Consider the following 17,514-nt stretch of genomic DNA (forward strand, 5'->3'; position numbering starts at 1 on the left):
AAATGTTTGGAATGTGGTCTTACAGAGATTGTGGACTTCATTCTGAGAATTCTGATTGGAATCCAAATGCTAACTATGATCTTTAACAGATGGGAGGGGTCATGATCTCAAGAAAATGACCTTTCTCCAAATTATTGACTTGAGCAGCAGCCTAAAATCCTTCACTTTTATTTTTAGTTGCACAGCTTCTGTGCTAATTGCTTTATAGAACTCAGCAGAGGTAATGCTCATGTGGAATAATGCTCCTTCCCCAAATTATTTCCCTCGGTTTTTTCTCTGGCAATAATTTGGGAGGGGGGTGTTCTTATCCTGCAACCATGACCCATTTCTCATTCTTCAAGGATTTTCAGCACATCCATTCAATTTTAGACCACCCCGGCCAATTGTAATGCTCGGAATCCAGTCTAATCTCTAGTATTGACCTCATTCCAAACATTCTGATTCGAGCAGCAGCCCGACAAGCAGCACAGAAACCATTGTCCTTAGCTGTGCACAGGCACAGAGGCGAATGTGCAGTTCAATTCCCCAATTTAAGAAACAGCAATAAAACACAAGTTGTGTAAAGTTTATGATTACTACTTCTGTGGTTATTAACACAATAAAAAATACTTTCCTTTGTAGTTGCACATTTCCATGTGGTAATAGTGTTATAGGCCTTATCACCTAACCTGCAGTCTATATTTAAGCCTCATTTCATTTTAATTTATAGTGTGAAACAGTTAATTATAACTTTCCACACTAAAAAGCATCCAGTATACAATAAAATGCAATGAAATACAGACATTTTCAACCCATTAGTAAAAAAACCAATACATTGGCACAATATCCATAATAGATTGGTAGCTTTTACTCCACCATACAACAATCATCTAAATCCCATTCCATAGGCTCACCACTCGCCTACAAGATGCATTGACCGACACGCTTTCAGGCCATGTAGGGCTAAATCATAACCCTTCGCCTAGAGACCGCCTACTGATCTTACCTGTAGCACAGGCTTTCACACTACAGTTAAGCCTTATAGATTGGGTGGGGCTGTTATCAAGTAATAATGACCTTTTCCCAATTTATCGCCCTCTGCTCTGCCTCGACCTATAATTTGGAGTTCGTCAATATCCTTTGATAAAACCCTCTCCCTAACTATATAAGGAGTAATATAGACTGCATTCCAAGCATTTTGATTGACCGAGAGGTAGTCAATAATGGAATCTATGTGATAATTGTGGTACATTTTTTTAACTGGAACATACAAAGATACATTCCTTATATATTGCTAACCAGGATGCCCAAAGGTCAATGTAACACTTATAAAACACAAAAAGAAAAAAAACGTAACCCTGACCTAGGAGCTTCATTATTTCAAGTCGAGAAAGTAGCTTTTAGCTTTCAATTACAAAATAAATATGAATGTAAGGAAAACGTCAAATTAGTCAATCAGATGGAGCCTGGGCCGACCATGAGTCGCCTGCATGCTTCATAGGCAGCCCAGGAAGAGCGGTAAGTGGTCTTCCCTTGTGGTGCAGAGTATTCTACCAGTAACTGAATCTCTTTAATGACCATATAGATGGATGACTGGTTTATTTCAACCTTTGTGTCCAAGGTCTCCTGGACCCTGAAAGGGGAGATGGGTCTGTCGCCAGCTTGTGTACAGCTTCTCCAGCTGAACAGTCCGGTTCTTGTGGACTTAGTCTCTGTACAGGGAAAGTCGCACAATGAAGGAACAACGTGCATGGCTTGGCTCTTTTTTTTTATATTTCTTAACTGCACACATATTTGGTGTAGAATATGAGTTCTGACAAAAGGCCTTTGTATTTAAAGTTTGCAAAACTGTGGCCACAAGTGGAATAATTTTCTACCCATTAGAATTTAAAGGGTGGGCACCTGCAAAAAAGGGACTGCATATGTCTTTTTCCAAGCGCTCAATCTATCCCCTAGACACATCAATAAAGGGAAGACACAGCATCTTTGTCCCTCACTGCTCTTGCCTCAGGTGCACTGCCCTCTACACAAAGCTAGAAGGAAATACTCATTCCAATTGCTTGCCGGAGCTCCACTTGCCTTCTTGGAGAAAGGGCCAAAAAAACAGACAGGCTGTCTGGATCCAGGGTAACAATTGCTACTATGTGCGGCTTCCTATGCCCCATGATAGCTAACAAAAGATGTCACCAAAACGTTGACAAAAGTTCCCGAAATGGTTTATGAGGACTTGTAGAAAATATAGAGAACAAATTCAAGGTAAACTGTAGTCCAAATCAGACACTCTCTCAAGGTCCCAATCTATACCAAAGGGCCCAAACCTAGAGTTCTGTCTTCAATAGGGCGACTAGTCACTAATGGTGTGGACACTCCATGAAGATATGATCCTGTATCGAAGGCACACCCATATCCTTAAAAGAAGATATATTGAGTAACCTCGCAAATGGTCTAAAGAGGTAGAATGGACCAGCCCATGTGCCCTTTCCCTCCCACCTCGTCCGAGATGAGCTAAGGTTTCTCTTTCTTTCCCATCATTCATTCAGTCTTGGCTTGGGTAAAATGAGACTTATGGGGGTGGCATTCTCCCACACGAGTCTCTGCTCCCCCTTTTTACATGATGCTACTCATCTTAAAGAAAGACCATCCTGTTGTTACAGCCCTTATTAAAGTTAGCGCAGGGGTCAGGTTCTGCGGAGACCATATATCCTCGCTCCCAACGCAGCAGACACCTTTGGCTGCCACTCGCACACAATAACATCAAGATCAACACTGCTCATACTCACACAGCTAGCTTCTTCGGGACCTCCTACCTAATTTCATTTCCCTGCTAATCCTCCGCCTTCTTCATAGTATCCTGTACACCTCTTACCTGGACACTGATTTCTCTATGCCTCCTGTCTGGTGTAATATTTGTTTTGTATCCTTCCTGATAGTTCATAGCTTCCTCTATGCCTCCTGCAACCTTGAGGTTTCCTCTATACCTCCTGTTTGGGTGAAGTTGTGCCTGTACTTTGTCTGATTTCCTTAAAAACCCTGTGTAATCAAGGTGTCTTGCAGATTTGCTGCTCCACATTGACTGCCAAATCTACTTTCCATCTCAGCTGCTAGGTTGTATATTACTCAGAATGGCAATAAGACCAATTCACTACACTTCTTTTTTCCAAAGGTTTTGCAAAGATACCTTCGATAAGAACTACAAAGCTACAATCGGGGTGGATTTCGAGATGGAGCGATTCGAGGTTCTGGGGGTCCCATTTAGCCTACAGCTGTGAGTATCAAACTTAATCAGGGGCTAAAGAGGGAGATTAAAAAAGGGGAGCTGCATGGAAAAGGTGAGGAAGGAAAAGGGGTGCTCGAGGGAGGCAAGCGACCTCATACGGAAGAAGATGGGGCGATCTTGGAAAGAGGGTGAGACTGGGAGGTGGAGGGGTGAGAAAGGGCAGTGTGGTTTAGGGAGAGAGAAAGCAATTTGAAGGAAAAGTAATGGAAGGGATTGGATGGTTCAGGAAGCATGTAAGGAGCTGGAAGGAGAAATGGGCAGGGCAAAAGGAGGGGCCGCACGGAAACCTGAGCCAGTGGGAAGTAAGAGGGATAGGAAGAGAGGCGGGTGGTGCTGGTGAAGTGGGGGTAGTAAAATAGGGGAACACAGATAGATGAAGAAAATAAGTAGTGGTAGTGCAGGGCTGCAGTTTACGGCTCTCCGGATATTTTGGACTGATTCCCATGATCCATGACAGTTGATTATGCTGGCAAGGGCTGATGGGAGTTGTAGTCCAACACCTCTGGAGGGCCAAAGGCTGCAAACCCCCTGCACTAACGGGAATATAGCTGTAGTTTAGGAAGGAAAGGGGTGACCTATGCCGGGATTGGCCTATAAAAAGTAAGATATCAGAAAGCAGAGCGTAATGGTAGAGCGGTCGGAGTAAAGGGAGAGCTTTGTGGGGACAGGGGTGAACATATAAATACAAATAACGGTATCATTAAAAAGTTGAAGAGAGCCAATGAGATATTAAAGAATACAGAAATAGGAGGTGGGGAAAAATATCAAGCAAGCAAAACTGGAGTTTGAAAAGGAAAGGGAATAAATAGGCTGGCGGATTAAGCACCAGCTGCGGAGAGTTTGAACTTCACTGGGCTTGTTTCAGACCTTTACATATCCAGGGTTAACAAACTGAGGATCATTGACTTAGGGGTCTGAATGCTGGGGTAAGTCACTGCTTTCCACAGCCGGAAGACTGGAAGCCATTTCTATAATGTTACTGTCATAATGAACAGTGGGAGACATAGCAAAATGGGCAGAAGTGTCAGCGTGTGACAGCCTCTCTTCCTGTGTTCCTTTCTAATCATCTTCATCTCCTCTTTCTTCCTTAGCTGGGACACTGCTGGCCAGGAGAGATTTAAGTGCATTGCTTCTACCTACTACCGAGGAGCGCAAGGTATGTGGCAGTGGGCAGCAATGGAGTTTATAGGCTGCATTGTATTATTCAAACCTCATATACAGAGCCCATGGATTATCATTGCAGTCAAGAAGACTACCCCACAACCACTTTTGCTTCCTGCATGGCATAGCTAGATTAATATCTTGTATATTAAAGGACTCGACAGGGGAGAGAAAATACTAGCTAGACTGTTAGAAATGTTTTTCTTTTTCAAACTTTCCTTGATTGGCTTCAATGGAGCCAGAGCAAATCTGCTTATTACCTGGATCCTTGCTGATGTTTGGGGTGAGTGAGGCCCTTTTGCCTCACTGACATGCTTCACTCATTTCATTTAAAGTGCATTGGTCAGTGCCTGTGGCTACCAGTGCAGGGAATGTTTAGTTTCTGCCTGGTTTTACACTTTAGCACATGCCACCTTCTGTGGAGTGCTCCAGGGACAATCTGGCCAAATTATCATAAAGTAGCGCAAATTAAAGGAGCACAGAGAATGTCCTCATTTTATTTGCGCTACGTTCAGCAATGCGCAGCTCACCTCATTCTGAAAGATGTTATGGTATGTGGTCTTGTACCACGTACTTCTGCCGCTTGCGTGGTCTCTTTGTGCCCTGGCAGATCTGCAATGGAAGAAGGGTTGGGGGGGTTTGTTAGTGGAATTGAGAGGGAGAAGAGCAAGAGAGCTTTGATGTGCCGTTGGCAGCTCCAGTTCGGAGAAACCAGTCATTGAGCGTTGGTGCGTTTTTGGTTGGTAGACGTCATGTGATGTTGAGGTATAATTGTGCATGGGTGGTTTGTGTGTGCTTGTGTTTGGTTTTAATTTGGGTTTTGTGGAGTCTGTGGTGCGGTAGAGGTAGAGTGTGTTTTGTTTAGAATTTGAGGGTGAGTATGCAGAATATGGAGTCCTTGGTAGGGTTAGTTGCATCAAACTCTGCTAGGCCCAGATACAAAGCGTACATTGCGTTGGGAGTATACCTAGATTCAAAGCATACACTGTGTTGAAATACACCTAGATACTGAGCATACACTGCATTGAAATACACCTAGATTCAAATCATACACTGTGTTGGGAATATTCCTGGATTCAACACATATACTGCGTTAGGAATGTGCCTATGTTCAAAGCATATACTGTGTTGAGAATACATTGAGATACAGAACAGACTATGTTGAAAACACACCTAGATACAAAGCATACACTGTGTTGAAAATAAACCTAGGTACAAAGCATACACTGCGTAGGGAATATACCTGGATTCACAGCATGTACTGTGTTGAGAATACAACTAGCTACAGAGCATAAGCTATGTTGAAAATACACCTAGATACAAAGCATTACACTGCGTAGGGAATACACCTAGATGCAAAGCATACACTGTGTTGAATTACACCTAGTTTACAAACATAGGTTGTGTCAGAGGATCCAGCAGTACAAGAGCATGAGTTAGCTGTGGTCAGTAGGTTTCCGAGGTGCAGTGCGTTACCTACCCCCGCCCCACCTTTTCCCAGTTTACCCATGGTGTAAATCGGTGCGTTGTTAGGGGCAGGTAATAGTACAAGAGTGGCAGGGCTTTACTAGAGCACAGTGATGGCTGTGTTCCCCTCTAGATTCCAAGCGTACACTGTTGTGTAAAAAATACACCTAGATTCAAAGCATATGCTGTTCTGGGGAAATGCACTTAAATTCAAAGCATATACTGTTGAAGTGATGGTTCGCTAAACAGCACGTCAAACTAGAAAGCCTAGTAAGGTTCAACATCATGGCAAACTAGAGAGCACAGCAGGTTCAACACAATGGCAAACAGCAAAGCATAGTAAGGGTCAACAAAACGGCAAACTGGAAACCATGGTAAGGTTCAACTTAATGGCAAACTGGAAAGCATGTTAAGGTTCCACACAATTGCCAACTGCAAAGCGTAGTAAGGTTCAAAACAATGCCAAACTGGAAAATGTTGTAAGGTTCAACACAATGGCAAACTGGAAACCGTGGTAAGGTTCAACACAATGGCAAACTGGACACTGTGGTGAGGTTCAACATAATGGCGAAATTCAAAGAGTAGTAAGGTTCAACACAATGGCAAACTGGAAACCTTGGTAAGGTTCAACATAATGGCAAACTGGAAATCGTGGTGAGGTTCGACATAATGGCAAAATGCAAAGAGTAGTAAGGTTCAACACAATGGCAAACTGGAAAGCGTAGTAAGGCTAAGCACAGTGGCAGAGTTTTGAGTGCAGCAAGTACAGCGCAGCGTTAGGAATCGGTGGAGGTAAAGTAGAAATGGCAGGGTTTTCACAGAGCAAAATTATAGCTGTGCTCCCTGCCCATACCACCTTACGTAGAATGTCACTGTAGGTTGTGTTGTCTTGTTATTGAGCGTCCACAGGCTAACAGGGGCAAACAGGGAATGGGAGCTGCCCTTTGTCTCTCGCCTTCGCTAGCTGCCCGTGCAATGCTGCCCTGGGGACTCACAGCAAAGAGGCAATAATCAGTGGGGTGGATGGACGGGAGCGGGGCAGGCACAGAGACTTGGGAGGGGGTGGAAAGAGGAAGTACACAAAGGGGAATGAGGGGGGCGCAGACAAGAGGGGCGATAAGGAAATGGCTGCAACAGGTGGAATTGGCCTACTCGCCCAACCTGGCCTTTACGGCAGGTTGCAGGAGTTGAGATATGCTCTGGTGGTCTCTGGGGAGCACAAAGAAGCGTTGGCTGGGAAGTGCTCTGTAGGCCAACCAGCTTCCCGTGACGGCACCACTCAGCGGTTGGGTGGGTGGGCGATAAGCGGTGGAGGCACACGGATTTGGGAGGGGGAACGACGGAAGGACAGACAAGAGGGGAGATAAGGAAATGGCCGCAACAGGCTGAATTGGCCTACTCACCCTACCTGGCCTTTACACTGGGTTGCAGGAGCCGAGTTCCGCTCACAGGTCTCTGGGGAGCACAAAGGAGCGTCGGCTGGGAAGCGCATTTCAGGAAGGGTTGAACAGTGACTGAAAGATGCGTTATCCAGCCCCTTAAAAGACCCATCTCATTGAAATGCTTGAAAAGAAAAAAAGCATGTCATCCCCGTTTGGGTGATGGAAATGCAAGTAGAAGAGCCGCTGTTTAAACCGTGGGTGTTACACAAAGGAAAAATCCTGACAGGGTCAGAAATGACCCTTTTATGATTTGCGTCTCCCCCCTGCACTTATTCCCAACGGGCGCAGGAGGATAACCCTCCTTTCTGTGCATTTAGAAGCACACCCCATTTGTAAATACGGGGATTCACTTTTAAATGCGCAGAAACACCCCCTGAAGTGCGCAAAGGGAGTGTGTTCATTCATTTGCCCTTTGAGAATGGGCCTGCTTCTTTTGTTTTGGCGGAAGTGATGAGGTGTGATAGCGCATTTCAGCACTTGTGCCTAAAAATGTTTTGAGAATCTGACACTTTTCTCCAAGTAACATTTCTGTTACTTTTGTGTTGTGTACTGAACAGACAGGTGGCAGTGAACCTGTTATACCATTATCAGCCGTACAACTTGATTTTCTAACAAGATGATACCCTTTTGAGTTTTTTATAATCAAAATGGCTGCTCCTCACTGTAAAGGTTTTAAATTGCAATAGAAGGGGATCCACATTCACAGAAGCCTTGCTAAATACTCCTGCTCAGTGCTTTGTGTGTGAACTGGCGGAAACGGGGTCCAGGCACTGGGTATGTCCTGTTGCTGGGCAGATTTGTCAGGTTGAGGTTGTCCATGATTGGACAGCCTTTGCCTTTTTGAATGTTACAGGTTCCTTCCATTGATGGGTTTAGGTCCCCCCTCAACTCGGATTCTGGCTAAAGGGAGAATAACGGGAGCAATTGGAGATTGTCAAACACAATATTTAAGGAGCTGAAGGACTAAGAGAGACCCATCAAAGGACTGCTGCTGTAACTAGCATTGGCAAAGACAATCACAGTTGCTGGGAGGCAGATGAAAACGTCAAGCATAGCTTCTGCCCTGCCCCCAATCCAATACTGCAGAGGAGAGACACATTACTCACTCAGACAACCATACCACCCTTATCCCAGGCAAGTACAACAAGCCATAGAGACAATATAAGCTGAAGATGACAAAAGCAGTCAAGCTAACAATGTAACATCAATAGGCACACGCACTAGACACAAAGTAAATATGCACTCCACATGAAGAACACGTACACTAGGTCGAATTTGCATTTATACATGAAAAATATTAACATAGCAACCACAAGACATGAATAACACTAACATAACCAATGTATAAACTGAATGCAACACGAACGACACACAAGTATAGCTCATTAATATATTAATAAGAGTGCAATAGGGCAGCCATCTCCTTTAAAATGGACACCACAGCATGCTTTTAAATAGACAAAAGCTGTGAGGCTTTCAGAGAACTCAAAAGACCGAATCGGCAGAAATATAGAGCTGTGCAGAGCTCAGGCAATAGTTGGCTGTTAGTAACAAAGTCAGAAGGAGATAGGTTGGATAGGAACGGCGGATCAAAGGCACGCGATAATGATTCCCAGGACTTCGGCAGGATACTCCCCAATTAATTAACCCAATTAAGAGCACAACCGGCCTTGGTTAGCCGAATGCAATGGTACAGTGAGCCAAAAGGACCCCATAGAGAATAAATCAAGAGTGTCCCTAGAGACAACAGAAAACACGGCACACGCATTAATAATAGCTAAAATCTCAATAAATAGGAGGCAATTCCACTTCATACACGATCCTCTGGCACGTGACTTGTAATTGGAAAACACTGGCTGTTCAATAGGTTCAGGGAGAAGGTAGGACACCTGTGGTACTCCTAAAGAACACAAAGACCCAAGGTCAAGCACATAGAGATTGAGGGATGGTAATTTCTTTAATGAATAGAAGACAGTTCATGGGCCTCTCTCCCTCTACTACCTGCCTGGCTCATATCTTGATGACCTGTTAAAATGTCCAACGTTGCATGGCAAGAAACTCACCAAGTGAATCCCTTCTTGTCAACCCTCCATGTAGAATGCTAGCCAATTGGTTTTCTTAGAAGTGATGTATTTTTACTTTTATCAATATTGGGGTGGTGCAGGAGGAGCCATCAGCTATAATTTACTCAATTTACTGTGTAACCCTGATATGATCTATATGCAGCCACATCCCTTAACCAATCCCCATTACTCATAGGTTTTGTAAAATTGTGATGATGTATGACGTGATATATGATATGATTGGTTATTTATAACGCACTTAATACCCAGAGGTTTCTAAGCGCAGACCCGGGGATCGAACCTTTGTTGCTCTGTGTCGTCTTTCTTCCAAGGCGAGCATGTTGCCCCTGAGCTATCCTCCCGAGACAATATATGACACGACAAAGGTACTTATAGTGTTGTTCGGGATGAGACTCAAGATTTTGATGCTTGTATGCTGTCCCTGCTTTATTTGGATGATAATCCAGCTGAACGTTGCCTTGCACTTTGTCTACTTCGCCATTGCGTTTGGCTTGGAGTAATTCCAGTACCTCTGGCATACCAGGAACTTCTGGGATCGCTCAACAATGTATACCAGACTTCTGCCTTTAGGTCAACAGGGAAGACCTAAAGCAGGTGCTGCCTTCTTCTGGAGTGGTGGGGCCAACCAATCTGAAACTCTGCTCCGCACCCATCACATCCCCCTAGTCTGAGTTATCGCTAAGCCCTGTATTTGGTTTGAACCTGGACTGCTCTGTTCCATGGGAGCATCTTCCTGACTCATCAATGGGAACGTTTCTGACATTGTCACTGCTCTGCTGGGACCTTGCCAACATGCTTCAGCCATCTCTCACCATGAGGAAGGGTCTGCTGGTACCCAAAGTCTGACCTGGTTGCTGGTACCCAAAGTCTGACTTGGTTGCTCCTGTGGACCTGCTGACCCTGTTGTGGGTCACACCAACACCTGCTCCAGTGTCTTGCTTCCGAGGTGTCCTCTCGTGCTGAAGGAATCAAAACAGAGAAGCTGTCAGCCTCCCCTGGGGGTCTCTGCAGGGGACGATCTAACTTGGATGGGTTTCACTAAGGGCACCTATGTGTGTCCCTTTAAGGACTTTTGTGAGCGCCAAAGGTTGGAGCCAACGCCATGGTGCCCCTTAGTCTCCCTGGGTCAATACCCTGACCAAGTTGTATTGGTTCTGGTTGGTGGTAGTGTTCTTTAACATGCTGATAACCACGCAAATAGAGTAACTGGCTGATTCGTCTTTATTACCCTTCTGTGTGATATTGGGTGGAGGCACGGAATTGCCATTTATGGTCATTTTCGGGATGTGAGCTCCAGCCAGGAGTCACAAAGAAATGTGTGGGGTTCCCTGTGAGTCACTGCGTGTGCGGTCTGGGATTGCCCTGCTGTAAACACCCCACCCCCGTGGACCAAGTTTTCCAGGGAGACTGCCAGCTAAATGCTTTGAGGTTGCCAACAATAGCCGACTGGTCCACAAAGTTTGAATAGTGCAAGTGTGTATGATGTGGTGGATTGGGTTGCCGTCTACCCTGACACTCTGCACCAGGACTTTTGACTACGTTTGGGATTGTATATTGGACTGGTCAAGTGAGGCATTTGATGCGAGGGTGGCCACGGAAACTCTGCATCAGCATCTTTTAGGACTTTGAAAATCTGATAGCAAAGCTCTCCTTCTCTACCAAACAGAAGGAACTATGTCTGGAGCTTCTTTCCTCTGAGTGGGAACAACAGAATCCATTCTTCATTCGAAGATTTTGTGGCATTTAAACTCTCTGGGCTCTCCTGTGGGACTCTTGAACCATGCACCGCACCCTCCTGTCATCCCGGTGTTGCCGCCACCTCTGCTGCACCCTTTACTCAATGGCTCATCTGTGTAGTTGGGACCTTTGTATCATCCTCCCAGTCTCGAGGTATCCTGTGGTGTGTCTTTCTCACTTTCTTTAAACCGCAACTGTGACCCCCTAACAAGGGTCGCCATTGCTGAATCTTCCTGCTTAGTCAGTGAGTCGCTGTTTCAGTGCCTGCACTTCTTCAGGGTGCTGACTTCAAATGTAAATCCAGTTCCCTTCGTCTTGGGGTTTAGGTCATCTACTGCCACCTTGTCACTCCTGCTGTTGAACTGTGGCCTTTCTTGTTCCTGCTCCAAGAACTCCACTCTGCAAGCTCTTCCCTGAAACATCTCCAGCTGTCTTTCTTCATAAGGAGCTTCTCTTGGGGGTCCTACGATTCACATGTGAAGGTTTGTTCCGTTTGTCTTTGGCTGTACCACTCCCGCGCTTAGCCCATCCATAAAGTGAACCACAAATCCTCTCCCGCTGCTGGTGACGTTTCCACTCAGCTCTCCAAGCTCCCGTCCTGTGGGGTGTTGAGTGCAACTCTTGAACTGAACCTTCTGAGCAGAGGTCTGAAATGCCTTCACAGCCCTGTGTGCTGACCCATTACTTACATACATCGAAAATATTGTTGCAGTGTTCCCTGTCGTTTTTGTTAGAAGTACATTTCCCTTTTTTGGTCGCTTTACTATCTCGTTCAGTGGGACTCCTAGCACATCTGCTGACTACTTGGTGACTTTGACCTGATTTGCGGGACTGCAGCCTTTTTCCATCTCACTCTAGCTCAGGGGGCCTGCAACCCTTGGCTTCTAAGATGTTTTTTGGACTACAACTCCCATGGCCACTCACCATTGAATAAGCTGGCTCGAGTTGATGGGAATGGTAGTACAGAACATCTGGAAAGCCAAAGGTTGCAGTTTCCTGTCCTAAATTAACACATTTCATTTTCGGTGCACTGGTCAGCCCTTAATACTACCAGTGCATGGGGCACCTCGTCCCCTATTTAAATCTACTGTAGCACTGCTACCTCCCATAAGGATAATGGAGCATGCATACATGTTTTCCCATTCTTTTTAGACTTTGGGTATTTTTTCCATAGTAACGGAAGCTCATACAGACTGATGGCAGTGGTGCCTTTATTGTTCCCCTTTTTGGGTGCATTCCTGTGCATCCCGATGCATTACTATATGGCAGCATGTCTGGACATGTTGTGTAAGCATAGTCTCTGTGCTTTACTGTCCTTTTCACAATCTTACTCTCCGGCAGGGGTTGGATGAGGCCCTACATGGCATTCTCTTTCCGGGCTTTGGCCAGAGCATGAGCAGTAGCCCTTTGTGTGAAAGGAACTGGTTTGGATTGGGTATGGGGCTGCATATGGCGACAATATGTATTCCAAACCTTGCGTGAGGTCATGGATGTACCTGAGCTGGCTGTCCATGTTTGAGCAGCTGCCCAGACGGTTGAAAGTATCAGGTCCCTCATAAGTGGGCTGAGGTCCCTCCACCCTAGGATTTAGACTATTAGGAGAGGATCTTCAGTAGGGAACTGGGGCCAAGGGTTCAAGTAAAAGAGGCCGCAGAGGGATTCTATGGACAGCTGCTGGAACCATCATTGGCCAAGCCATCCACAGCAAAGCAATCTTCTGCTTTTTACTCTAAAGGGGAGACCCTCGATGGTGGCTTCCTTCCTTCAGCTGGTGGACCTTTGCAGCCCCGAGGGATTTATTGCTGAATTTGCCCCCTGGAGTTCTGAGAAGCTGTGGTCCTGTATCTGGAGCACAGCATCTGGGATTTTGTACAGCCTGGTGCGGTTGAATATGCAGAGCATCCTCGTCGTAGGCCTGAGACATCACTGCTCGGCTGCGCTCTACCAAGAAGAGGAGCCCTGGTGGTACCGCAGTTCAGTGGTCCTTCATCCTTTTGCATGTAGACTCTGTGTGGGGTCATGCCAACTGCATGCAACACCTGAGGTGTACTGGGGTTTCTCCAGTGTCCTGGGAGTCACCACAGAGGTCTTGCTTCATCTGCAGCCAAGACCAGCCTGGTAACAATCTTTTTCTGAACGGTCGCCGATGGGAAATACAACTGTTGAATTACCGTACCTAGCTGTCATAGTTGTTAGCCAAAGTCCATTTTGCACCCACAAAACATTCACTTTGCACCCGCGACACCTGGACCTCCAACACCGGAGAAAAAAGTGAGAGCGGTTGTCTCCAACAGCCTTAACCTACCTGGTGTTGTTAGTCTTAATCAGGATTTGAGGGGCTGGGTTGCTACAATAACCACCCTTTTCCCCATTTGTTCTAGTAGGCGTAAAGTCCTAACCTGCACACAGATGGACCTGGCTTTTGGTAGTGGAACCTGAGCCTGGCCATCCGGTTGAGAAAACCCTGATTTCATCATAGAAAAATTCTATACAACCAACTGTGAGTAACTAAAAACTACCCCTAAGTAGCCAAAACCTGGTTAGTTACCTTGAACATGGGTGATCTCTGTTCTTAGAATCTGGCTTGGATTCATTAAGATATTAGTAATGAGTGCTTGGTGTTACCTGTTAACATTATCACACCTATGCTATATTGTCCAAGGTTGTTCCCCCCCTTAATCCCTACTTTAGGTTGTTCTTAAAGTGTTATTGCTCAGACATGTGTAAATTCACAAGTGTGGTATATGGATCCCATTTTGGAAACAAAGGTGTGATTGTATGTGTATACAATCTTTCACTTACCTTTTGGCATCTTTGATAATGCATATGAGTTTCTAAATAAATAGGGTATTTGTGTACTTATCTGTGTAGACAATCTATTGTGTAGCAAGTTCTTGTGTATGTTCATTGTATTTGTTAGGAATGTTTTCTCTTGGAGCAAAGTTTCCTCCATATTTTACGCACCCCCAACATTCTTGCTTTTGTTTTTGCACTTTGTCCTGACATTTTTGCAGTGCCTTTTGCTCATATGTTATGGGGAAACTGACCAGTCCTTCAGACTGTCAGTACTGGGAAACTATGTCTTTTGACTGGTTAACTATTTTAGGTAACGTTTTATAATTGCACACATCTTCCAATGCAGTGGAATGGGGATATGTTTGTATCACCCTAGACTACACCAAAGGGATTTTTGATTACTTTTAAATGTGCCTAAAGGCAAGCTGATGGCAGCAGTAACTTTTTCACTATTTTTGCTGTATTTTTAGTAAGCTCATTTACGTTTACTGCGTTTGGCTACTAACTGCGGCTAGTGTCCCAACATGGCCATACCACAAGGTTTTTTCTTTTTCTTCTGGTCATTTTGTTTGTTGGCCTTCTTCCTGCCTTGCCAGGTCAGGAAGATTTTGGCCATGCTTTTGCACTGGAAAGCCTTGCTTTTTTATGTGCTAGTGCAGGACATGTGTGCTGTAAACCAGGAAGTGGGTTGGGACAGGCTTGTCCCAATATGCAATCTGGTTTCTATATGTCTGGAGTGCATGAGTTTCACCAACAGCGGTCCCTGATCGGACCACAGCTGGAGGTGTGAGGGGCAGATCTTCCTTGGTTGGGCTGAGTTTCTGTGCTCACCTGAGTTTTCGATGAGGATCCAAGTATCCTGCATAGCCGTGAAGACTTCGGAAGACCTGTGGGCTGATCCTGAGAAGGCCTGGTGACCAACTTTTTCTGCAGTCTCAGTGGAGCCCTGTGTCCACTGCTTTTGCCGTGCATCGGTGACCGTCTCTAAAACCGGCTTTCTTGCATCTAGTTGAGAATCCTAGAGTCTTGCACAAGTGCCTGCTGCATTGTTCCACGAGAAGAGTTTGCACACTGGACACAACCATAACTATTGTTGCACCCCCAGCTCCTGGGCTTTGTCGTCAGGAACCAACGTCTGGAAAACCTACCTCCGGGGACTTTCCAACAACCTGCCAAGTATGAGGAAAGATCAGAGTACGGGAGTAAGTTACAACAGTTACCTGCACCCCTATCTCCACCCTTTAAAAGTTAGTAAACTTTTAAATTGTATTGTAACCTTTGCTATACTCTAAAGCCCTCCAAAAAGGTAGAAAAGGGATTTACTCACCAGTGAACTTCATCTGTCTTCTGGAGCCTTCTTCACATCCACAGAGACCTCCTCCTAACATTTTCCCACTCCCTAAAACTATTGGAAACTTTATGAACTTTTGGGCCCATACAACCTAGGGTTGGACTACATAAGCTAGGGTTGTTATTCCTGTGGACTGTTGGTGTTATATGTAATTAGTTCCCTTCCCTTTCAGGCATTGGGGGGTCAATTGATTATTTGGCATTGACAAAATGTATACATGTATTTTACTTTTAGTATTGTGTGATACGACTAGCTGTTATTCGTCATTTTTCATAGTGTGTGTTCTTGGCCAGAAAATTGAGTATTTATGTACTTATCAAAGTGTAACCCTTGATATCCTGAAATGTTTTTGATATTGTATTGTAAGGATTTCTGCAGTAAACCATGAATGAGTTAACCTTGATTGATCATTGTGTGGACCCATTGCAGATCCCTTACCACACTCACCTCTCCTGAGACTCAGCCTTGACGAATCTCCATGCTACCTTTTTTGGTTTGGCTAAGCTCCTAGAGTTCCCCTTTTCACTATAACTAGGTTGGCCTCCCAAACATCTGTCCACCAGACCAGAGTTTAGAAAACCAATCTAATAGTATTTCCACAAGGCCTGTGTATCACAAGAATACTTCCGTTGGTTCTGAGAATTCTGTAAACATTCTATTGCCATTTGAGATAACTTTCTGTATTGTTACCCTTAGTCTCAACAACGCATGTTGTCATTAACTCCTATGCACAGCTTTATCATGAAGAATATGTTTGTACAGTCATATCGTGTGGACCTTTATTTACTGTGTGCTAATCAAAAGTATTTACTGTACTTTTATACCAGCTCACGCTTTTGGAAGGGTTGCTTTGAGTGCTCTGGCCAGTCAATCACTTGGAAGAGTCAGAAACTCAAAGCAAAACATCCTGTAAGCAAAGTAGAGTGATATGTCTGGGCCCTAGAAATAGAGCCTAAGAAATCTTTAGAAATCACTGTATATTGCCGACAAAGGAACATTCTGAAAAGCATCCAGATGATCACTAGTCACGCTAAATTCACACGTATCTGTTGGTATGCGGATTTACGGATTTCAATCCTAAACACGCCGGTTCTGATCCCATCTCCTTCCTCTTCTCGGCCATCTCCTCAGAGACTCAGAATAGTTATTCCAGATGTTACTAAGCTAGGAAATAAGGAGCCAGGTATTCAGATTTCTTTGGTTTCCCTTGCAGCAATCGTGATTGTGTTTGATGTCAATGACGTTGCTTCTCTGCACCACACCAGGTGAGTAGAGGCAAGTGGGAGCATCGTTGGGTTTACAGGAAGCCATTTGCAAGTAGAGGCGCTGATTTTGGTCATTCTTTAATGAGGTCTTTTGTTTCCCAGGCAGTGGTTGAAGGATGCCCTGAAGGAGAATGACCCGTCCTCTGTCCTGCTCTTCCTCGTTGGCACAAAAAAGGATCTAAGTGTAAGTGTGATTTGCATAAAGGTAATCGGGGCATAGCATGGTCATTGCCGCCCCTCGGCATTCAGTGCAATACACAAGGGATGGTGGTTTATTGGCTACTAAGCCAACTTCCCGAGCAGTGGCACTCACGAACACCTAAAATGGTGGCGCCGACAGAGTGCATACCTACATCACCTAAACAAAAGAGGTTCTAAAGTGAAGTGGTGGGTGGATAAGCAAATGCTTTAGTAAGCTTTGTCCTTTCGTGTTTTTTAACAAAGTTGGAAGGAAATACTGATAAGGTTTATTTAATGAAGGAAGGAATACCTTTGGGTTGCCATGAGGAGACATACAAATTAACACTTGACTAAAATTCACCACTGAACTCTGAGTTTTGGAAATTAAGAAGTATATACACACTGATTAGAACATTGCAGTCAACTGGTACAAAGCTATGTCTGGTTATTAGATGGGATGTGATGGTTGAATACAAATAGCCACCAGAGTTGTAGGGATAACGCTGTTACCCAGGTGAATCATAAATAGCCACCGCCTACACCACAGGGATGTCGAGTTATTTCAGCCCCAAGTAAACAGATGCTTTTACCAGGGCAACGTTATTGGGTAAAATTATTAAGACCAGCTTTAAAGATAAATAGGAGCTAAGACTAATCAAAATAGGTTTGATTATTTTGCACAATGTAAATGATATTGGTTGCACTAAGGGATTGTTTAGGGGTTTGGATATATCAGAGTGTTAGTCAAATTCACAACCCAAAGGCGACAGACTGT

The 17,514-nt window shown here is 44.7% G+C and overlaps 1 protein-coding gene across 5 annotated transcripts in view; it reads left to right on the forward strand.

Moving 5' to 3' along the window:
- The window catches only part of RAB34 (RAB34, member RAS oncogene family), a 98,690-nt gene that overhangs the window by 71,051 nt on the left and 10,125 nt on the right, over positions 1 to 17,514 (forward strand). For all 5 annotated transcript variants that reach the window (XM_069615321.1, XM_069615319.1, XM_069615320.1 and 2 more), the window contains 4 exons: positions 3,143 to 3,244; positions 4,348 to 4,412; positions 16,508 to 16,559; positions 16,662 to 16,743. In XM_069615321.1, the coding sequence (XP_069471422.1) occupies positions 3,143 to 3,244; positions 4,348 to 4,412; positions 16,508 to 16,559; positions 16,662 to 16,743 (301 nt within the window). The remainder of the gene's footprint in view (positions 1 to 3,142; positions 3,245 to 4,347; positions 4,413 to 16,507; positions 16,560 to 16,661; positions 16,744 to 17,514) is intronic.

Source organism: Ambystoma mexicanum, chromosome 9 (assembly GCF_040938575.1).
Source record: "Ambystoma mexicanum isolate Mex_15411 chromosome 9, UKY_AmexF1_1, whole genome shotgun sequence".
In the NCBI taxonomy this organism is placed as follows: Eukaryota; Metazoa; Chordata; class Amphibia; order Caudata; family Ambystomatidae; genus Ambystoma; species Ambystoma mexicanum.